General features: G+C 42.4%; 1 protein-coding gene across 1 annotated transcript in view; it reads right to left on the minus strand.

The window, feature by feature from the left end:
* FANCD2 (FA complementation group D2) overlaps window positions 1–24,392 on the minus strand; it is a 65,773-nt gene that overhangs the window by 20,159 nt on the left and 21,222 nt on the right. The window contains exons 19-29 of the mRNA XM_044451315.1: window positions 23,134–23,243; window positions 17,121–17,181; window positions 16,660–16,779; window positions 16,089–16,162; window positions 15,852–15,998; window positions 15,569–15,669; window positions 15,108–15,223; window positions 12,764–12,872; window positions 10,934–11,032; window positions 9,770–9,882; window positions 1,184–1,330 (exon numbers count right to left, since the gene is read on the minus strand). Coding sequence (XP_044307250.1) covers window positions 1,184–1,330; window positions 9,770–9,882; window positions 10,934–11,032; window positions 12,764–12,872; window positions 15,108–15,223; window positions 15,569–15,669; window positions 15,852–15,998; window positions 16,089–16,162; window positions 16,660–16,779; window positions 17,121–17,181; window positions 23,134–23,243 — 1,197 coding nt within the window. The remainder of the gene's footprint in view (window positions 1–1,183; window positions 1,331–9,769; window positions 9,883–10,933; window positions 11,033–12,763; window positions 12,873–15,107; window positions 15,224–15,568; window positions 15,670–15,851; window positions 15,999–16,088; window positions 16,163–16,659; window positions 16,780–17,120; window positions 17,182–23,133; window positions 23,244–24,392) is intronic.

Here is a 24,392-nt window from a genome sequence, read left to right on the forward strand (position 1 = left end):
GACCGCTCTTGCGTATTATTACCAGTAGGACCAGTTGACTAAAATGAGGGTGGTATCAGATATGCTGAAATTCATGGCATAGCAGTGAGCATTTACTGACTGTAAATGCAGAAGAAGCCAAACAGTCTTCCAAATAGACCTGCCAGCCAACAGTGCTAAGGACCCTGCATAAAGCATGTAGATCAAATCGAGAATTGAGGGTAAGTTTGAAACAGGGAAATGGGTGCACAAAAATGATACTCTTAAAAATTGTGGACATACCAGGAAGGTATGTTTAACAGTGAGGGGAACCCTGAATGATATGCACATGCATTGGACCTCCCCACTCTATAGATACGCTATGCCCAATCCTTTGAGTCAAGGCAGTTCCCTTCCTTCAGTTCTTAAAACGGAATGGCTGCAATTTAAGTACTGGTTTCGAATGTGGAAACTTATTGTTGGTGTGGCCTTTCCACAGCTCTTACTACTGGTTCTTCAGCTTGGGCTTAAAGATGGGGGTAAAGTCACTTGTTCAACTTCTATGTTGAAAAGCAAGGTGAGTTGCCATCCCGGCCTTCAGTGAGAGTACACTCTTGTTATGTGAGTGGAATGGAGAAGTGGTGAGCAAAGCAGTGATGAATGAACCTGCCAGGACCCCTGCCTAGAGCATCAGCCTAGGCATTGTATCAGACAAAGTGGCTGAATCTATCAGCTCAACAGAAGAGGAGGCAGATGTCAGAACCTTCACCTGGAGCATCAGCCAGGTCTCCAAAGCCAGCTTAGAGAGGCAGGCCTGATCCATCACTCCAATGACACAACCCCTCCTCTCAGGAACTGACCCTTCTAACCAGGGACATGCATCTGCAACCCCCACCCCCATGTCCCTATCAACACACTTGGAAGGATTTCTAAGTTTGTAACTTTGTCTAAGGGCCAGGTCCATACAGGCTAATAGAAATTCTTAGTAACAGTGTTTGGTCTTGTGCCCCCCCCCCCCTTTTTAAAGGGACACTACAGAGTTGACACTCAATGGGTAATTATGTAAATACATTCCTACTGATGAGCATTAGCTTAAGGAATTCCTTCCACATCAGAGATTAGCCTCCTGTTATTGCTGAATTCTCCAACTGTTAACCCTATTAGCTATGCATTAAAAGGAAACAAATTCTTCACCATCTCCACATGGTTCTTCACATCTGCTTGCCTTTGTGTGCATCTCTGTGTCCAGAATATGCTTGGTCAGCAGCCCACTGTGAAGGATGCTAAAAACCTCAAAGTCTAATTCACGGAAATATGCACTGTAACTCTGTAGCTGTATGGAAGGGACTCCTGCTTCTTTTTCTGGGGAGTCCTGAAAAAGAAAACAAGAACATAGTTAATAAAAGAACATAGGGTTGCCCCTGCACAAAGAGAGATTATAAAAGTGGCATTTGACATTAACTGCAGTTCAGTCCTGCCAGTCAAATGCAAAAGTAATACCATGTGTGGTTGGAATGGCATGGGCTGTATATGCAGACAGAACTTTCTGCAGATTTTCTTTGGACATTGTAGAAGCACTGCTAAATAGATATGGCAGTAACTGCACTTCATGTGGTAATAATTCTTTACTAATGAGTGCTGTTGTTCGAATAAAATGGACTTCATGGGAAAAAAACCCAAATGGTTTCATGGGATTTGTTGTTCCCATGGACAACTGGCTTCAGATTTTCAGCAAGGGTAACCTAATTTTTGGTATCAGTATCTATCTATCTATCTATCTATCTATCTAAAACATTTTTATGCTTCCCCCATCGCAACAAAGCCTCGGGGCGGCTCACAACAAAAACAAAATATACAAATATAACAATTATACAACAAAAATATTAAAACCCGGTGCATCTCGGCTTAAAAGATTTAAAATCCTATAAATACCAATAAATTAACAATTAAAATAAATTTTAAATAAAAAGGTCTTAGCCTGGTGCCAAAAAACAAATAATGACGGCGCCAGGCAGACCTCTCTGGGGAGCGCATTCTAAATTCCATGTCTTCATTTCCAATTTAACCTCATAATCTGAACCTTGCCTATACAGGTATACCTCATTTTTTGTGCTTCGCAGTTTTTGTGCTTCCTGGACACGACTCTATGTCGAGCATGGACATCTATCAGCACTATTTTTCCAACAGGGAAATGTTGTGTCTCTGTCTCACATTTTGGGAATGTAATTCTTGCAGATCTGTACTGTATTTCCAATGTTTTCATTGTTGTAATGTATACTGATTATCTGTTATCTTTGATCTTTGCAATTGTTTTGGGGTGTTTTGACTGATCCACTGACAGTGGTTCCTTTGTTTCTCTCCCTCTCCTTGGGCCTCCCTATTCCCTGAGGCACAATAATATGTATGCAAATTAGGCCAATTACTGTAATAGCCCTACAATGGCCCCTAAGTATTCAAATGATAGGAAGCTAGAAATGATTAAGCTTAGTGAGGAAGGCATGTTGAATACTGAGATAGCCCAAAAGCTAGACCTGCCAGACAGGCATCCAACAATATAATTGTAACTATATGCAACCTGAGTTATTGCTATATTCAACTTATTGCAATGGTCTGCACTGAACCCACAATATCTCCAAGGTATGCCTGCATACATTCAATAAAGATTTAAATTCTTATATGACTCACACAGATGAGACAATATTAAGATAAGGCTATTAGCATACAAGCTTATTTAATAAGGATTCAGACCATACTCTGTGAATTTCCATATTCTCTCTTATTGCAATAATGGAAAATTGCAAGGGTAAACTACAGCAAAGAAAGCAAACCACCCATATGGTTGCCCTACATATAATTCAAGAGTGCCAGAAAGCTATTTACTAAAACCTGAGCTCTTGTCTTATACTATATCATCTGTACCTAGTTCCTAAATCATGCATCTGAATGTTACCAGATTGAGAATAGGTTTTCCATTCAAGCCTATCAAACACTTTCTCAATATCATGTAAAAGAGCATATTAGAATAAGTGACTTTATGGCGTTAATAATTCTCTTGATATTATAAGAGAGTTTACAATGTCTAATAGAACCATTCTGATCAGTTAACGTATCAATAAGGATGCCATTCAACAGTGCTGGTTTTTGTATTGGCATATGCTTCTCGCTGATTGGATTTTCATAAAAGTAAATCATGTAAGAGCAGCACAGAGCTCAAACATCTAGAACAAGACCTGCAGCACTCCAAATGTACTGGGATTGACTTGAAGACATTCTAATGAGAAGTCAAGATGAACTGCTTGCAGTGTCCAGTACAGTTCTTGAAATTAACAGTATTAGATTAGTTTCCAGCCCTGTATTTTGTCAAGAAGCCCTGCAGTCTGTTAAGAGCCTCAATATATAAACAGGTGCCAGGCTCTATGCATTCCTCACCATATACCAGATCCCTTAGATAAGGATGATCTAGGACAGCAGAGTAATCTCTTCCCTCCCTTCTTCCCTTAGACAGTTTTGAGCACCTTACAGAGAAGGCAGAGAAGCCTCTATAAAATCCATAACATAACTGGATAGAATTGGCTTTCTGCCTAGAACCTGGAGTGTACAGAGTTGCCCATGCAACTCAGCACCCCAGGGGTGACATCCATCATACCAGAAAGCTCTGTGACCTAAAGGGATGTGAGTGTAAGCTGCCACAGAGTTTACTGATAATCTGTACCCATATCTTATCAATGTATTTGCAGTCAGTAAGGCATTTAATACCAATACAACAAACACAGGGGGGAATTTAGCCCCCCCCCCACAAGTCCTTGACATACCGCCTTTAGATTAGTATTTAGCTATAAATACGTCGGCTTTATTGGGAAACATTTTTATTTCTTCTTTTTTGCAATGCTACCCGTGGAAACTCCTTCATGGATCACTGCCTTGTCGTGGCGAAGGGGCTTGCGTAGCTCAAGGAAGCTATGAGCTATGCCGTGCAGGGTCACCCAAGATGGACAGGTCATAGCAGAGAGCTCTGACAAAACATGATCCACTGGAGAAAGAAATGGCAACCCACTCCACTATCTTTGCCATGAAAACCCCATGGACAGTACCAAAAGGCAAAAAGATATGACGCCGGAAGATGAGCCCCTCAGGTTGGAAGGTGTCCAATACGCTACTGGGGAAGAGCAGAGGGCTAGTACTAGTAGTGCCAGAAAGAATGAAGCGACTGGGTCAAAGCCGAAAGGACACTCAGTTGCTGATGTATCTGGTGCTGAAAGAAGAGTCCGATGCTGCAAAGATCTATACTCCATAGGAACCTGGACTGTAAGATCCATGAATCAAGACCAGCTGGATGTGGTCAAACAAGAGATGACAAGACTGAACATCGACATCTTAGGAATCAGTGAACTAAAATGGACAGGAATGGGTGAATTTAATTCAGATGACCATCAGGTATATTACTGCGGGCAAGAATCCCTCAGAAGAAATGGAGTAGCCTTCAGTCAATAAAAGAGTAGAAAAAGCAGTACTGGGATACAATCTCCAAAATGACAGAATGATCTCTGTTCGAATCCAAGGCAAACCATTCAACATCACAATAGTCCAAGTCTATGCCCCAACCACTGATGCCGAAGAGACTGAAGTTGACCAGTTCTATGAAGGCCTACAACACCTTCTAGAATTAACTCCAAAAAATGATGTCCTTATCATCCTGGGGGATTAGAATGCTAAAGTAGGAAGCCAAAAGATAACCGGAATAACAGGCATGTTTGGCCTTGGAGTACAAAATGAAGCAGGGAACAGGCTGGTAGAATTTTGTCAAGAGAATACGATGGTCATAGCAAACACTCTTTTCCAACAACCCAGGAGACAACTCTACACATGGACATCACCAGACGGTCAACACAGAAATCAGATTGACTATGTGCTCTGCAGCCAAAGATGGAGAAGCTCTATACAGTCAGTAAAAACTAGACCAGGAACTGACTGTGGCTCAGATCATGAGCTTCTGGTTGCAAAATTTAGGCTTAAGTTGAAGAAAATAGGGAAAAGCACTAGGCCACTCAGGTATGACCTGAATCATATCCCTGATGAATATACAGTAGAGGTGACAAATAGATTTAAGGAATTAGATCTGATAGACAGAGTGCCTGAAGAACTATGGACGGAGGCTCACAACATTGTACAAGAGGCAGAAAATAAAACCATCCCAAAGAAAAAGAAATGCAAGAAAGCAAAATGGCTGTCTGGGGAAGCTTTACAAATAGCTGAGAAAAGAATGGAAGCGAAAGGCAAGGGAGAAAGAGAAAGATACAAACAATTGAATGCAGAATTCCAGAGAATAGCTAGAAGAGATAAGAATGCCTTCTTAAATGAAAGTGCAAAGAAATAGAAGAAAACAATAGAAAAGGGAGGACCAGAGATCTCTTCAAGAAAATTGGAGATATGAAGGGAACGTTTCATGCAAAGATGGGCATGATAAAGGACCAAAATGGCAGGGACCTAACAGAGGCAGAAGAGATTAAGAAGAGATGGCAAGATTACACAGAAGAACTATACAAGAAAGAGTTTAAGGTCCCTGATAACCACAATGGGGTGGTCACTGACCTCGAGCCAGACATCCTGGAACGTGAAGTCAAGTGGGCCTTAGGAAGCCTGAGCAACAACAAAGCTAGTGGAGGCGACAGTATTCCAGCTGAGCTATTCAAAATCCTAAAAGACAATGCAGTGAAAGTGCTACACTCAATAAGCGAGCAAACTTGGAAAACTAAACAGTGGCCACAGGATTGGAAAAGGTCAGTTTACATTCTGATCCCAAAGAAGGGCAATGCCAAAGAATGTTCACACTACCGCACCATTGCACTCATTTCACATGCTAGCAAAGTGATGCTCAAAATCCTACAAGCTAGGCTCCAGCAGTATGTGGACCGAGAACTACCAGAAGTACAGGCAGGATTTTGAAGAGGGAGAGGAACTAGAGATCAAATTGCCAACATACGCTGGATCATGGAGAAAGCTAGGGAGTTCCAGAAAAGCATCTACTTCTGCTTCATTGACTATGCTAAAGCCTTTGATTGTGTGGATCACAACAAATTGTGGCAAATTCTTAAAGAGATGGGAGTACCAGACCATCTTATTTGTCTCTTGAGAAACCTATATGCGGGTCAAGAAGCAACAGTGAGAACTGGACATGGAACCACTGATTGGTTCAAAATTGAGAAAGGAGTTCGGCAAGGCTGTATACTGTCGCCCTGCCTATTTAACTTATATGCAGAGCACATCATGAGAAAGGCCAGGCTAGATGAATCACCAGTTGGAATTAAGATTGCTGGAAGAAATATCAACAACCTCAGATATGCAGATGATACCACTCTCATGGCAGAAAGTGAAGAGGAACTAAAGAGCCTCTTGATGCGGGTGAAAGAGGAGAGTGCAAAAGTTGGCTTGAAACTCAACATTAAGAAAACTAAGGTCATGGCATCCGATCCTATCACTTCCTGGCAAATAGATGGGGAAGAAATGGAGGTAGTGACAGATTTTATTTTCCTGGGCTCCAAGATCACCGCAGATGGGGACTGCAGCCAAGAAATTAAAAGACGCTTGCTCCTGGGGAGGAAAGCTATGGCAAATCTAGACAGCATACTAAAAAGCAGAGACATCACCCTGCCAACAAAAGTGCATATTTTAAATGTTAATATTATTGAATTTTATTTGGCCAGGGCGGCTTGTTTTATAGTGTATGTTTTATATTATATATTTGTATTTTATAGTATATATTTTAAAATGTTATTTTAATTTTTTGTTGTAAGCCGCCCCGAGGCTTCGGCGAATGGGGCGGCATAAAAATGTTTTAATAAATAAATAAATAAATAAATAAAGTCAAGGCTATGCTTTTCCCAGTTGCAATGTATGGCTATGAAAGTTGGACCATAAGGAAGGCTGAGCACAAAAGGATTGAAGCCTTTGAATTGTAGTGCTGGAGGAAACTCCTGCAAGTACCTTGTACCGCAAGGCGATCAAACCGGTCAGTCCTAGAGGAGATCAACCCTGACTGCTCTTTAGAAGGCCAGATACTGAAGATGAAACTCAAATACTTTGGCCACCTAATGAGAAGGAAGGACTCCCTGGAGAAGAGTCTAATGCTGGGAACAATAGATGGCAAAAGAAGACGGGGACGGCAGAGGATGAGGTGGCCAGATGGAGTCACTGAGGCAGCTGGTGTGAGCTTAGGTGGACTCTGGGAGATGATGGAGGACAGGAAGGCCTGGAGGAGTGTTGTCCATGGGGTCGCAATGGGTCGGACACGACTTCAAGAGTAACAACAACAACAACAACCTGTGGAAAAAGCTGTATTCGTTGCTAATTGATACAAAGGAAAAAGAAAAAGCCCTTTGGATGAAGGAGGAAAGGAATTCCCCCCCCCCCACAGAGTTTAAAAGCGGTGAATTAAATGAGAAGAGAGAGACAGAGCTCTTTGTAAGTAAGGAAAAGACTTTTCTTTTTTACTCTCCAAGGGCGAAGAATCAAAATAATAATTACTGTGGAATCAAATGATAGAAGGATCTTTCTTGTATGATGGATTTTTGCCAAAATTAACTGGTTATCTGCCAGAAACTTAAATACTGAGTGGTGTTTTTCTTTCTACTGTGATGATTTTTTGGGCCGAAGAATTAAAATAAATAATTACTGTCGAACTGAAGGATTTTTCGTGTATGTTGGACTATTGCCAAGAACTGATAGAAGGACATAATTTGCTTCTAGAAGTGGCCGTTTTAATTTTTGCTCCTGGGACCTCTGCCAAAATATCTGGACATTTGCCAAGCCTTTGTTCTTGAGTTAATTGCTATTAGTATGGAAGAATTACAGAAGACACTCGTGGCAATACAGACTTCTTTAACAGCTTTGCAATTATCCCAACAGGCGATATTAATACAGCAGGAGACTATTTTAATCAAACAACTTGATTGTTTTTTAATTGAACAAAAAGGTCGCTTTGACAAATTAGACATTTCCATTACTAAGGCTTTGGGCAAGCGATTTGTACTTGAGCACAATATACAAAATACCCAACAAGCAGAAGGAAAATCTGAAACAGGAAAGACAATAAGCAAGCTAGCATGGGATTGGCTTGTAAATAAGCAATAAACAGATGGAAAATTCGAAATGGAAAAATTAACACAATCAGTGAACCCAATAAGCAAGCTTCCACGGGATTTGCTCGTCATGTTGGAGAAGCAGAAGATAGTTAACCATTTAAGAGAAGCTATGCTTATGTGGCTACAATTGAAGACACATAGGCACTACAATGTTTTAATATAAAGAAAGAAGAAAGGTTCAGTAGAGGTGTAAAGAAAAAGAAAAAATAGATATGGCAGAGGTGTAAAGAAAAAATAAGAGAATTTTTCTTTTTACTTCAAAAAGGGATAATTCATATAGGTTGGTATGTTCATATGTGACATAGAAAGGCTAAGTTATTATTGCTGGTGAAACATTAGCAACTTAGCTTAATGAAATCCTGTTTAAAAGGTATTATAGGTATCAGTTGCCACCAAATAGATTAGTTAAGATGTCTTTGAAGATGTTAAATGGATGTTTCTGACTTTATTTGTAACTGAAAATAAGAGAATTTATTATCTTGAAAACCTGTTTAAAAGATATTATAGGTATTAATTATCACCAAACAGAGTAGCTAAGATGCCTTTAGAGATAATAAATGGATGTTTTTGATGCTATTTGTAACTGTAGAGAATTTTTTCTTTTTATTTCAAAAAGGGATGATTTAAATAGGTTGGTATGTTCACATGTGATATAGAAAGGCTAAGCTAGTATGGCTGGTGAAACATTAGCAATTTAGCTTAATGAAATCTTGTTTAAAAGGTATTATAGGTATTAGTTGCTACCAAATAGATTAGCTAAGACATCTTTAAAGATGCTAAATGGCTGTCTCTATTTGTAACTGAAAATAAGAGAACTTATCATCTTATAAAGCAACGACTTAAATGGGTTGGCAGGTTTATATGTGATATGGGAAGATTAAGCTACTGTTGCTGGTGATATAAGGGATGGATATAATTGAGGTATGTTAAAGAATGTAAACAGTTGGGCTTTTGTATGGAATTAATTGTATTTGACTAAATGATGTTTAAGCTAGATAAAACATTAGTAATTTAGCTTAAAGGAAATTTGTTTAAAAGATATTATAGGTATTAGTTATCACCAAACAGAGTAGCTAAGATGCCTTTAGAGATGTTAAATGAATGTTTTTAATGCTATTTGTAACTGTGGTAGTGAGGAAGTTATCTGTCTACCATTAGAAAATGAAAAGATTTTGAATTGTCTAGAAATGTTTAGATTGAACTTATCATGGAAGAAGAAAGAAGATATTGCATTTTTACTCAACTTGGAGATGCTTCCCCTTAACAGTGGTCAAGAGAAACAGGACCTTGTAAGAAGTGAAGGGATTGATTTTACTGATGAAGGAGAAGGAAGATAGTGACTTCTATCAAATTTGGAATTACTTTTTTTTCATTGGCTGGAGAAACGGGACTTGGTTTTGATCTAAAGATGTTTTCAAGTTATTATAAACAGATCTGAGTATGTTCATAGAATGTTAAAAAATATGTAGTAGGGGGTTGACCCAGTAAGTCTGATGCGTGTGATAATTGATGTTTGTAGTATTAGTTTAAAATTTTAATAAAATTTCTTTAAAAAAACCCAGTGCAACAAGTGGTTTGCTTCTTCCTGAAATCTAAAGCAGGGTTCCTTCATTGAACCAGGCCCCAGGGTTCAATGCCTCAAACTTCTCTAAAGAACATAGGATAGACAGTACCTTTTCTGGTTGACAGGTGTCTGCTTCAGACTGATTTACTTCTGTGTTCTCATCCAGCTGAGAATTGCCTGAAGAGCTATTTTTGCTGCTATCAGATTTTTGTGGCTTTTGTCCTAAAAAGAAGAGTGTGTTTCACAAGTAGATACTAAGACAACTTTACAGTGTATAGTGCATGAGTAGAGGGATACATCTTTTGTCCTAAAGTTTCTGTAAAATACAGCAAAATAGCTATACGGCATAGAAATGTTATTATAATAATAATAATAATAATAATAATAATAATAATAATAATAATACTGAATATGAACTGACGGTATGAAATGTGTTCCAATCTCTCTTCTCAATAAAGGATTATAAGTTTATTGTAATTAGAAGTTTGCAATTTATCTTTTTTTACATTAGAAGTGACTATAAGACACATCTTTTTCACCCAGCTTTAGGTTTTTACTGAAGGACACTGCATTTTGTTCATAGTTTTATACTGTAGTTCTTACGCATACACTGTTTTATTTGCCTTATGGTAAGCCCTTCAAATGTGAAAACACAGTCTACAAATACTTTAAATACAATTAACTTGTCTGGCCATTAAAATTATACAATAATTATTATACTTAAGAGCTAGAATGCCAACAGGGATAAAGGGGTCAACCAGGGAAATGTAGCTTTAAATCCCCATCAGCTATGAAACACACCAGTTTACCCTGAGCCTGCTTCTCAGCCTAACCTCCTTTACAGGTGTTGTTGAAAGAAAAAAAAAAGACAACTCTCCCTTCCTTCAAAACAATGTCATTTCATTTTGGAAAATCATTGTTCTTATTTAGTGGAAAGTGACATGAAAAATTAGAAGAGCTGCATTCACAGGAACCTGAGAGGAAAGGAACATAGGAAATATATAGTGATATAAGTGATGTGCAAGAAACTTCTGTTGTTTAACACAACAAAAAGAGATCAGTTGCAAGGAGTTTAATTTCTGATATACCCAATTAAAAGTCCTCTGCCTGAGAAAGACACTGCCTGTCAGAACATGTAGCACCAGGTTAGGTGGATCAATGATCTGACTCAATAGCTTCACGTGTTGATTTGTATTTAGGCTAGCTTAGGTCCACTGACTTCAGTGCCTCTACACTGACTTTGCTGTAAGAACAACATTTAACAAACTGTTACCTTTGTTCTTCTTTTTGGTGGCACCATTACTGATAATAGGTACTCCTTCCAAGGTGTCAAAATCAAAATTAGCAGGAGAAGGAACATACCCAGGACTTGCTGTAAAACCAAAGTGCAAGCAATTCAATTGATTAGAATAAAGCGAGTCCCATATATCACTAAATGCATACACAAATTGCAGTTCCATGTGGGAATTAATGTAGCTTTCATGTAGATCATGTGTAATAATGATGCAGTGCAGCAAGTCAGAGTAAGCCACAGCTCTGTAGCACATCCGCTTGCAACATGCTAGACACGGGCAGGATCACACACTTTGGCATATACATATTTAACATGCTAACTCCTACATTTACTTTCCATATAAAAAAGTTGTAAAATGTGAGGAAGACCTAAGGAAACTGGCACAACAGCTAAAAGTATGTCTTTTGGAAAACAATCTAACAAGCCCTACTTATCTCCTCCCATTTTTTCATTAGAGCTGTAAGGTCTCTGATCTCCATAGAATCTCAAACTGCCTGGTCCTCCACACACCACAGCAATACTACGCTTCTGGCTATTCTCCATTAGAAACTCATTCCACCAGAACTGTTCATGAAAACAAGTTCTTCACACAACTGGAACTGCAACAGGGCATCTGTGTAGAAATCTGATGCTTTTTATTGAAGCTCAAGTCAGAACCCATCTCCATAGTGATTCACAGCAGTTCTCAGACTAATGCAAGAGAATCCTCTTCCCTAGGCAAAGGAGGCGTCTGTTGATATATGGAGGTTTTTGACCAAGTTGATTATCATTTAGTGGGGATATCACTGGTATCAGAGAGTGTTGCCTACCCTTCAACCTCCTTTCCTAAATTACTTGTGAGATCTGCATACTCTTTGTGCTCGGCATGCCTGTTTTACAATCTAGCTACAGATGGATTGATAGTTCACAATGAGTTGTAAGATCTTTTCATTCGGGATGGAGCATGCAGAGCAGGTACAATATAATTTTAATTAGATGTAGTGCACAGTGTTTCATAGCATGTACGTTATTTTATTGGTTTCAAGGAGTGATACTGAAATAACATGCTATATTTGTGGAACAACCCGTGGCATCTTTCCCCTATATATTTCCTTTCTTCTTTTCTAATGTACTTTGTGAAAATAAATAAAATTGGGAAAAAAATGAGTAGAGCACAACTATGGAAGCTGCCTGGGTTCCTTGCAAGAGGGAACAAGATGGGTATAAATATACTGTAATAATAATTCCCTAAATTATTTTGGTTATCGCCACACATTGTGGTAGTGAACTCAATAGATTAATTTTGAGCTAACAGAAATACTTCCTTTTATCAGTCCTGAATCTTCACCAATTAACTGCATGGGATGACTCCAGGTCCTAATATTATGAAAGAAAAAGAAAAATGTCTCCCTAACCAACTTCTCCCTATCATGCAAATTTTGTATAGGTCTATCATGTCTCTAAGCAATTGAAGACCAAATGATCTGAGGCAGGAATGTAGTGATGGACAGCCTGCAGGTCAGGCGCAAGGTAGGCCAATTTGTGCTGTTCCTCCATTAGCATGAGAAATGCAGTCTGGACCTATAAACCGCTAACCTGCATCATATGGTTTCGGCTGAACTGAAGAGCTGCAGTTTCTGCCAAGGCAACCATTTAGGAGCACTGCAGCATAACAGAGATGAGTAACATGAGTAACAAGAGCTGCCCCAGTAGCACAGGAGTAAGGCATCTAGACTCTGTTGTCTCCCGATTAAAGAAACTTCTTGCAGATAGTGGATGTAATCTTTCCCCACAACCCCATTTATACCTGCATATTTTGTGCATGCTTACCTCCTAGGCATTTTTCCAGTAGAGCCTGTAACTCTGTAATGTTCTGTAACCGAACCAAAACTCTTCCTTTTATCTCAGGTTCTTTTTCTCGGCAGAAAGCATTCACAACCTTGAGCAGCAAATTACATTTAGTAAGACCTAAACAGGGCCTTCTGCTACTTTTGCAACCTCTGCTAAATCAGAATGGCTGTTAAGTCCTATCTACAAATCTGTTGGAATTTTTCGTAAACTTCCAGAGCAGACTGTTGAGTTTTCTCAGTATACTATTACTACATGCTTTTGCTCAGTCCTAAACATGGCTGCTGTTGAAAATTAGCTGCTGACCTGCATCAATGCAAATTCTGTCCTCCAGCTTCAGAACCTGCAGCCTTAATGATGCAGGTGCATTTTTCTAAATTGTTGCATAATGCTGCCACATGGGATAGTGTTCTGCCCCAGTTACACTGGAACGGAAGCTTCAAGAATGCTCAAAACATTGTTGTCAACTACTAGAAGGCAAAAACAATCTCCCCACTCCCAAAAAACATTCACACACAAATAAAATTAATATTTCCTTTGGTATGCTACTTTTTCCATGTTATATATGTTACTTATTCAAACATTGTTACATGTGTTGGGAAAGGAGTGTAGGATGGCAAAAAATTTTATACACATACAGGCCACCTGCTTCAGCTCCTCTGTGGAAAAAAGCGAATAATCTCTTTTGCAGGAAAATGTGCTGCTTTTAGGCATCCTGGAATTCCCCCTTATGAGAAAGAATTTCATTGTGCTTTAGAGGAGATGGTACTTTCTATATCACAGATAGACATCTGGACGGGGTTTGTATGACACAAAGTGCACCATGGACTGATACCCACAACAGGTCATTGTGTTATGCAAACCCAAACTAATTCCTGCAGAATGGCTTGTTTGAGGGCAACAAACCACCCTGACATCTCATGGACCACTGTACTCTCAATGGATTGTCATGTCACCCAAACCCTATTGTGGGTGCTGGGAGTTGGCTACAGAGTAGCTTAGCAAGAATGGAAGAAACACCTTGTTGCTATTGCCATTATATATGTGGTTTACATGTCCTAGACCAGGGGTGGCAAACCTATGGCACCCGTGCCACAGTGGGCACGCATAGCCCTCTCTGTTGGCACGTGAGCCAAGTCACCCCAGCATCACCCCAGCAGCAGAGCATTGGATAGCAGTGCACGCAGGGGCCATGCGTATACTCGGAAAGGAGTAGTGGTGCCAGGCAATGGCATCACGAGCCACAACTCATTAGCCACGATTCGTCCGAGCTTTCTCATGGCTGGTCAGTGCACTGCCAAGGATATACTGTATATATATTTGCTTGGACTGGCTGTGAGTTTTTTTTCTAAACTAAAACCTCAGTTTTCAGGTTTTATTGCAGTGTTGGCACTTTGCGATAAATAAGTGGGTTTTGAGTTGCAGTTTGGGCACTCGGTCTCTAAAAGTTTCGCCATCACTGTCCTAGACAAAAACCACCCACTGCTGTCAAAATTCCCTTTTAAAGGGGACCCAGAATTTTGACAGTTAGCTAACTGACAAAAGTTCTCTTCCCCAGAAAGGTGGTAAGATGGACTTTCACAATTTTCCAAGCAGATAGAGTCTCAAAGTCTCAAGAAAAACTGTCAGGGAAAGGGAAAAAAGATGCACCACACATTTTTATGAACAAATAACACTTGCACCTTTTCTTTCCTTTCACAGCTACCTTTTGACCACTGTCAAGAGAATGCAAACAGAGAAGCCATATTTGAAGCAACTTTTGGACAGTGTCTGCTGCTTTCTGAGGTTGGGACACACTCCCTCAACACTGCCCTGCTAAGAATCCCAATTTCCACACTCATAAAACTGTGCTCCTGTGCAGTTGCACAAGTGTGGCTATGTTTGTAAAAAAATGGCACACATTATGTGCCAAGAAATAATTTTTAAAAATGTTTCCTAACCAAATGTTTCCAGACAGCTTTTTTAAGGTATCACTTGGGCATTTTGAAGAGGATGCCAGCATATGTCAAGCCAAATTTTGCAATCTCAGGAGAAATGACAAAGATAAAGCGGGGAAAAACTACAACAAGATGAATTCCTAGGTCCTGTTGTGGTGTCCCCTGGAATACTTGCAGGACAGGTGAGGGGATGAGGTGAGAATCCCACAGTGAGCTTGATCATCTCTTGGGCACAATGTGGGTTGTTTGCAGAACAAACAACCTACTGTGGCTTCTTGCAAGGCTGGGTTAGTGTGTTGTGTGAACATGTAACTGACCTATTAGCCAAGTACTTAGTGGATGGGAAACGGCAACATGATGAGAAATTCATTGTTACTAACACTACTTACCTCCCGGAACCAATTAAGTGCATGAAATAAAAGTGTACAAAGGAATTCACGCTCCTGCTTTGACAAAGAGTCTAACTTTCCTCCCACTTCCAAGTTGGTTAGATATAAAGGACATCCTATAGCAGAATATGGTAAAAGAAAAGTGTTCTTAAGTATTAGGGTTGGGCTTAAGTATTCATGCATGTTCAACATGGGCAGACAAACATATATACCCCACCTCTAAAATCTATCTCCTCTATTCTATATGTACCTCTCCATCCCAAAGAATCAGAACTGAGGTCATATTGCCTGAGATATAAATGTCCCCAGGAGATTTCAGTCTGTTACAGGAGACTGGGTGGTATAACTTAAGAACCAGCCAATTGGTTCAAGAATGACTATCCTGCTCACATTCCTGATCTACTGCTCCAGCGTTCCAGTTGAAACATCTTTTAAAGAGACCAGACAGACAGACCCCATACCTAACAGGGCATCAATATCCTCCATGCTCCCATTGTTCAGTTCTGATACACAGATCCTAAGCAGCCGGAAGGATGGTGACAAGCACACAGGAGACACCAGCCTGGTGAGAGAGGGAGAGAAACCTGTGCAGACACTGAAAGGATTATTACTTGTACTGAATTGTGTTAGGCTCTGGATGGCCCTGATTCCATGTCAGTCACAAGGTTTTTGCATTGGAAGCTTCATTCTATCACAGCTTAGCAGATTTTCTGTTCATCTCAATAAGAACAAAGCACCACTGACCTTTTCTCCTTTCTTTTAACTGCTGTATCATCCACATTCTTGCTCAGGTAACTCTGGGACAGCATTGGCAACAAGTTAATAGCAATTGTCCCCTCACTTTCGTCATCTTCCAAGCTGTACAGGGCCTTCACTGGAAACAGGAAAACACTGCAGAGGAATCAAATAACAACTCAAGCACAACACAGTAATAACAAATGTAATAATTTTGACTGAAGACAGCATGCTTTTCTGAAATACCTGTCATTTCTATGGAGAAGATCTATCACAAAATCTCTTTCAAAGTCCTTCTCCATACTGTTCCCAATCCATTTCTAAAGAAGGAGAAAACAAACAGCAGTTTCCACAGAACTTATGGTAAAGCATTATGTTGTAGAGGGACAAAGAAAAATTATTCAGAGGCACTCTCTTTTTGAAGAACTTTAATTAGATAATTTACTAGTAAGTTCATTTGTCCAGCAAGAAAAGCTATATGTTAAAAATCCAACAAAACTGAAGGTAGATCCTCTTTTATGCAGCTGATGCGCTTAAATCATATACCCAGCTTGCCTGGAATTAAGACCCAATCCAAAGAATTTACAACAGGTATAGCATTGCATTATAATTCTGAGCACAAATGTCCCAAAAACAAAAACAAAAACCCAAGAGGATAACAGAAACAATTTTCCAAATGCCATGTTGAAAGTAGAACTGTTTTTAAGTCTGAAAATTAAATAGTCAAGGATGGCAACACCTAAACTTACACCATCCCTGCTATGATTATGCACTATTAAAAGCTAAATTGATATGAACAAATAGCTCTGCACCCTACCAGGATCTGCAAATCCAGATTCCCTCTCTGAATCAAGCTCGCAAGTTCATCGTAGTACAGAGCCAATGCCTTGGGAACCTGCCCACAGCAGGAGCACACCAGCTCCAGCAAAGATGTAATCTGCAGGGGAAAAAAACAGAGCAATTAGCAGCCAGGCGGAGAGGATGATCAAAAGGGAATGCACAATATACTGGTAAAAGCATCAAAAGCATGCTAAATTATCTCTCTAGTTCTAACAACTCCAGGTACTAAAAGAGGAAAAGGAAGAAAATTAAGGGGAGGTACAAATCCTTCCCTGTTCATCAATGCAACTAACATTTTCTGTGATGATCTGAGTATCTATCCAAGCTCTAAAATGATGAATCCCCTTCATTTAGCTGCACTGCATTCTTTCATGGGACCCATCCTTTCTCCCTAGACTACTTACCAGCAGCATGTCCCACAAACATCTACATACTTGCCTGACTGCATTGCTCCTTGCTCAGCTCTGCTCGTTCCAACAGTTGCCCATTTTCTTTACTCCTGAAATTAGTTTTGATATTGTGTCAGACATAGCAGAACAGGTTATGAACCAGAGAATTATCCAAGTACCAAAGGAGCTTTGACGAGTCTAAAAACTAATATACCAAAAAGCCTTTAAATTTGTTACATTTATCCTTGAAAGTCATTGATCATCACTGCCCAATTTACTCTCGTACCAATACAACAGTTCTCTAACAATGCTCCTGGGTATGGCAGAGTAGGAAAGTGGTGTATAAAGTCAGAGGGACAGTGTAATTTTCTTTCTGCAGAGCAGCAGAGGCACAGGCTGGGAGAGTGCTGAGTGGCCAAGGGACTGGCGAAGGCAAGGTAGGAGCTGGGCAGGGGAACAGAGGGCCAGGAGCAGCGGAGAGGAAGGGGGGCGGGGCCAGTGAGGCTAGAGCAGCCAGGAGGAAGCAGACAGGCGGGGCCACCGGCCTAAGGGACTGATAAGGCGTAGTCCCTTGTCTGTGTCCCTTAGCTGCAGCCCGGGCTGTTCGGAGACTCCCTTTGTTTGTTTGTTTTTGTTTGTGCTGTGCTGTGCTTTGCTTTTCTTCCAATTTAAGTTTATTTTATCCTTGTGTGTGTGTGCGAGTGGGTTTTTGTCTGGGAGAACTGGGCGAGTAAGAGGAACTGCAGGACAGACAAGGCAGGGGACCAAGGTAAGGTCTTGAAAGGGATACCGATGGCAGACCAGGAGATGGCCTTGGCGGGAGTCACAAGTGTGGCTGTCCACTGCGAGAGCTGCGACATGTTCGCCCTTCTTCCCCAGGAGAGGCAGGGATACACTTGCCCTCGGTGCAAGATGGTGACCCTGCTAGAAGAGGAGGTGAGGTGCCTGAGGGCCGAGAGAGCTCTCCAGGTCCCCCCCCCGGAGCAGCCCCCCTCTGGACAGAGGGTTGAGGGAGAGGCCATGGGAGGAGCAGCTGCAGAGACATGGAGGTATGTCACCCACAGGAGGAGGAGGCCAGCACGGCCTCCTCCTTCTCTTGGCACCAATCTGGAGCTGGAAACAGGTTCTCTCCACTTGGGGAGGCTGGGGCTGATGAGGCCTTGGGGGACCAGCAGGACCCCCAGCCTGGGACGTCAGGCGGCAAGGGGGCCACTGCAGGAGGGGTGAGGGCCAGGGCACGGCTGCCCACCAGCACCGGGAAGGTACGGCAGCAGGTGATTATTGTTTGGGACTCCCTGCTGAGGGGCACTGAGGCGGCCGTGTGCCGCCCCAACCTGGAGACAAGGGAGGTTTGCTGCCTGCCGGGCGCACGCATCTGGCATGTGAAGGACAGAGTGGAGCGTCTTGTTCGCTCCAGGGGTCACCAGCCGCTCCTGGTGATCCATGTGGGCACAAACGATGTGGCCAGGCAGGGTGTGGTTGGGACCACCAGGGACTTTGAGGCCTTGGGGAAGAAACTCAGGGAGCTGAAGGCCCAAGTGGCCTTCTCGTCAATCTTACCTGTCCAAGAATTTGGGTCAGGAAGGGACAGGAGGGCCTCCGAGGTGAACGACTGGCTTAGGGTGTGGTGCCAGAAGGAATGCTTTGAGTTCCTTGACCACGGCACTCGTTTTCTTGCCAATGGACTTCTGGCAAGGGATAGGTTACACCTCACGAGGATGGGGAAAAGGTCCTTTGGAGATGTTCTAGCGAGCTTCGTCCAGAAGACTTTAAACTGAGCCGGGGGGGGGGTGTTCAGGCCCCCCAGTAACGTGTCTGCACTGGACAAGTGTGGGGGGAGGATCAGGGCTCTGGGAGCGGGGTTTTAGAGATACTGCAGGGACTGACAGGACTCCTACAGAGAGGTGCCAGGTATCAGGGAGGATGGGAGGAAGGAGGAGGCTGGGAACTCCAAGGGAGGGAAGTGGTGGGAAGGAGTTGAGGTGCATGTACACCAACGCTAGGAGCATGGGTAATAAGCAGGAAGAGCTTGAAGCTCTCCTGGGAATAGGAGGGTATGACCTGGTGGGAATCACAGAAACTTGGTGGGATGAAAGGCAAGTCTGGAATGTGAACATAGAAGGGTATCACTTTTTTAGAAAGGACAGGAAGGGAAAGAGAGGTGGGGGCATGGCTTTATACATCAGGGAAGAGATAGGATGCAGTGAGACAGAATGCAGCACAGATGGGGATTCGGTAGAGGCAGTCTGGGTGAAACTTAGGGGTTTTGACAGGGAAAGAGACCTGACAGTGGGGGTATGTTATTGCCCTCCAGGTCAACTTGAGACCCTGGATGTCCTGACAGGCCAGATTCTAAGGATATCTCGGGGGAGAGACACAGTAAAGATTTCAATCTCCCGGATATTACTTGGGAGACTCACTCACAGCCAGGTCACGTTGCTTCCTAGAAGCTATAGAGGGAGGGTTTTTCACACAGTGGGTCCAAGAGGCAACAAGGGGGGGAAACATTCTTGACTTGGTCTTGACCAATAGGGAGGAGCTGATAGATGAAGTACAGATTAGGAGAGCTCTGGATGCGAGTGATCACTCCATCCTTTGCTTTGAGATCAGGGGACTGGGGACGTGCAGCAGGTCGAGCACTAGAAGCTGGGACTTCAAGAGGGCCAGCTTTGGCCAACTGAAGGCCAGACTGGGGAAAGTCTCCTGGGATAGGTTACTGGAAGGTAAGCGAGTTGAGGAGGGGTGGATAGCACTCAAAAGGGAGGTTTTGGAGGCGCAAGCCTTGACGATACCTCTAGTCAGGTAAGGTGGGGAGGCGGAGGAGAGTGCCGCCATGGATGCGAAAGGAGGTGGTTAGAGGGATTAGACGAAAGAGGAACCTCCGTAGGAAATGGGTACTGGGGGAAATAGACAAAAGGGTATATCGGGGGGAGGAGGCCCGTTGCAGAAGGATTCTTCGCAAGGCTAAGGCTGATTACGAGCTGAGACTTGCCAAGAATATCAAGAGCAACAAAAAGGGCTTCTTTCAGCATGTAAATAGGAAGAAGAAGGGGAGACAAGTGGTGGGACCACTAAATAAGGAGGAAGGAGATCCAGTGACTGATATGTGGGAACAGGCACAGAGGCTAAATGACTATTTGCCTCTGTGTTCTCCCCAAAGCAGGATGGGGGATATCCGCATAGGAGATTAGATGAGGCTGGGGACTTAGGGGCACAGATTAGAGTCACCCCCCTTGAAGTCAAGGGGCTCCTCAGGGCATTGGACATTACAAAGGCGCCAGGCCCTGACAGGTTACACCCGAGAGTACTTAGAGAGTTGGCAGGGGTTCTCTCACGCCCGCTGGCCTCCATTTTTGAGACCTCGTGGAGAACGGGTGAAGTTCCAGAGGACTGGAGGGTGGCATCAGTGGTCCCAATTTTCAAAAAGGGTAATAGAAAGGACATGGGGAATTATAGACCGGTTAAGCCTTACATCCATTGCAGGAAAAACAATGGAAAGGCTCATAATAGCGAGAGATCTAGTGATGCTAGGTAGGGAAGGGAGGCTGACAGGCACACAACACAGCTTCCGCAAAAACAGGTCCTGCCAGACAAACCTTGTGGAATTCTATGACAAGGTTTTGAGATAGCTAGATGGAGGGGATGCAGTGAATGTGGTATACCTGGATTTCAGCAAGGCCTTTGACAAAGTGCCCCATGATATCCTGATGGAGAAACTGAGGAGTTTTGGGATACACCAAAGCACTGTCCAGTGGATTAGGGCATGGTTGACTGACCAAAAGCCAAAGGTAACCATTAGCGGGGAATCATCGGGATGGCGGCCAGTAACAAGCGGGGTCCCCCAGGGCTCTGTCCTGGGGCCGGTCCTGTTTAATCTTTTCATTAACGACATGGAAGAAGGGGTGAACAGTCTGCTGATCAAATTCGCAGACGACACTAAAACTGGAGCAGTGGCCACAACTGAGGAGCAGGTACTCCAGATCCAAAAGGATCTGGACAGACTATGGAAGTGGGCAGGAGACAACAGGATGGCGTTCAATGTGGATAAGTGCAAGGTCTTGCACTTGGGGCATAGGAATCACTGTCATAAGTACAGGTTAGGTGACAAGTGGCTGAAGAGCAGCACTTGTGAAAGGGACCTCGGGGTACTGGTTGACTGCAGGCTAAACATGAGTCAGCAGTGTGATGCGGTGGTCAAGAGGGCAAACGCCACCCTTGGTTGCATAGCCAGAAGTGTGGCTTCTAGATCAGGAGAGGTATTACTACCACTCTACATGACTCTGGTGCGCCCGCAATTGGAGTATTGTGTTCGGTTTTGGGCACCTCATTACAGAAAGGATACAGCCAGGTTGGAGTCAGTGCAGCGTAGGGCCACAAGGTTGGTGGCCAGTTTGCAGGGAATGCCATATGAGGTGAGACTGAGGGAACTGGGTCTCTTCAGCCTGGAGAAGAGGAGTCTCCGAGGGGATATGTTGGCGACATACAGGTATGTGAGGGGATGTCACATGGAGATGGGTAGAGACCTGTTCTCCCCTGCAGAGGAAGGCAGGATGTGCTCCAATGGAGCAAAGCTCAGGGAGCAAAGGTTCCATTTGGATGCCAGGAAGCACTTCCTGACAGTCAAGACCCCAAGGGTGTGGAATGGGCTTCCACGAGAGGTCGTTGAGGCCCCATCAGTGCGGGTGTTCAAAGATAGGCTGGACGTCCACATGGTGGGCATGTCGTGAGTGGAGCCGGCTGGTGCCGGAGGTCAGACTAGATGGCCCGGGAGGACCCTTCTTACTTGCTCTGTTTCTATGTTTCTATCTTTCAAAAGCTTCCCCATGTAAACAAACGAAGTCACAGCATCTGTTCAATGAACAGAAATCATGAAAAAGAATCAACTTCTTCCTCACCGCTCCATTATTTGTTTACACTGTATTTTGACTATTATCTCATAGATTTAAACAAACAAAAGCAACCTATACATTGGAATCTCTCCCTGGTTGGCAGAATGCATTTGATACTGTTCCTTGAACAGAGGCAAAAATGAAGAGTTTCTTGATACTGTCTCCTGAATCAGAAATACCTCTATTGCTTGAAGGGTATCAATAAATCAATGCACTTAGATCATGCTAAAATGCAGCTGTGTCATTTTAGCAGAAATGTGCACAGGGGTAGTCCCATTAACTGTCTCGCATTGCCTATTTATATTGCACATGCTCTCTTGAATGGTTAAAACAATTATAGATCCTGCTGCCTACTTTTTCTGTTAGCATATTATTGGTATTAGTCTTAATAAAACACAGCTAGACCATAACAGGAAGCACACACTAAAGCGGTAGTTTTCAACCACTGGTCTGTGGTTTGGAAACTTATACACAGAATACTGTACGGTGTGTATGGTGCTTTTTGTTTCTGCCTTAGCAGTCACTGAGGTGGTTTTCCTGTTTTTGTCAGTCCCCAGCTGTGGAAAAGTTGAAAACCACTGCACTAAAGTATATGATTGGAAATAGAACTAAATTTTTGAAAATGACTTTCTTCTGTTTCCAATGATCCAGGGTTTGGAAACATTGCCCTATGAGGATAGACTGAGGGAACTGGGCATGTTCAGCCTTGAGAAGAGAAGGCCGAGGGGGGACATGATATCCCTCTATAAGTACCTCAAAGGCTGTTACAAAGAGGAAGGTCAATATCTCTTCTCGCTGATACCAGAATGTAGGACAAGGAATAGTCAGCTCAAGTTGCAGCAACCCAGATTCAGGCTAGATATCAGGAAAAGCTTCCCCACTGACTGAGCAATACAACAGTGGAACCAGTTGCCCAGAGAGCTCATAGGCTCTCCCACACTAGGGACATTCAAAAAGAAACTGGACGGCCATCTGAGTGGGATGGTGTAACATGGTGTCCTGCAATAGCAGGGGGTTGGACTCAATGGCCTTCATGGACCTTTCCAACTCTTCTATTCTATGATTCTCTTGCACTTTTATATGGTGCAAGTACCAAGACACACTGCCTTATGTCCCTTAAGTATTTAGAACAACATAAAATGGTAATTTGCACATCCTTCTCTACTTGCTCACCGTTTTGCTGCCATGTTACCAACCATCATAACTGCACCAATGATCCCAATACGCTTATACTTCAGAATAGTGCTGGAGAGTTGCTTTCTAATGACCATGTGCATATCATCCTGCAGGGAAAGAAGGAGAGTGTGTGTTAGGAAAAGTGACAGCACATTCAGAAGTACACATGATCAATTCCATGCAGTCAAATTACGGGCGATGCCTAAAGGAGTGAGGCAATATGGAAATGTCAATGCACACATGAATAATAATTCCCACTAGTTCTGTTTTGCAAACCTCTCACAGTCTGTTTGAAGGATATGTTCTACTGCCCAATCTTCCTGGGGGTTGCAGTAAGTAACACATCATTGTTCTTCCATTTTTGCACATACTGAACAAATATTTTGTTATATCCAAAAAATAAGCAAGAGGCACATGCCTCTCAGGCTTTGGGCAGAATGGAATAATTGTAACTTACAGTGATGGTTTTTTTCTTACTTGGTGTGCAGGAGGCACCCAAGAATGGGTGTGCGCCTAATACAGTCCAGCAAAGGCAGGGATCATATACTAGAAAAACATGCATTTGGTTGATTACCCTCTGGTTTCAACCCCAAATCCTTCCTGTGGCTGAGCTAGAGAGAGAGAAACTGAGGATGATGTTAGAATAGTCTTACACAGGAAACTGCAGAAAAGGAGAAAGGTAGCTTCATTCTGGGTGAAAGGCAGGGAAGAACTGCAGGCAGAGCAAGAGAGTAGTCAGCTTAAGATTTTCTAGCACATGATTCCTCCCTTTCCTGGTCAGCTGAAAAGTCATTACTGAGTATCTCCTAACAGCAAATGAGAAAGTGAATTTCCATATTGGAGAGATCAGGAATGAAACTCCAAAAGAAACAATAAATATGAATATGGACAACTGAATTGCAAAAAAAACCAAAAACCCAAACACATGGAAGGTAGCGCTTTCATATAAAAGTATACTGTGTCTCAAGAATTCCCAAACAGTGAAATGTTATAGAAGCAATTCCACCCTTTTGATTATGTTAGGCAATCTACTACCCAATCATGTATGTTACACTGCTCAGAATGTGGTGATGCCAACATTCACATGCGAATCACAAACACATTTTGTTCATTTCCAAACGCTCAAAGAAATGTTGACAGAAACAGGATTGTTGTCATTCAGAGGACTATGTCTGAAAAGTGGAGAAAATACTGTTATGTCTAGATTAGCCGGGAATTGGCAATGTTCATCAAAATTTGGACATACATTGTTGATA

The sequence above is a fragment of the Varanus komodoensis genome, unplaced genomic scaffold (genome assembly GCF_004798865.1).
Source record: "Varanus komodoensis strain SLA01 unplaced genomic scaffold, ASM479886v1 scaffold6_2, whole genome shotgun sequence".
In the NCBI taxonomy this organism is placed as follows: domain Eukaryota; kingdom Metazoa; phylum Chordata; class Lepidosauria; order Squamata; family Varanidae; genus Varanus; species Varanus komodoensis.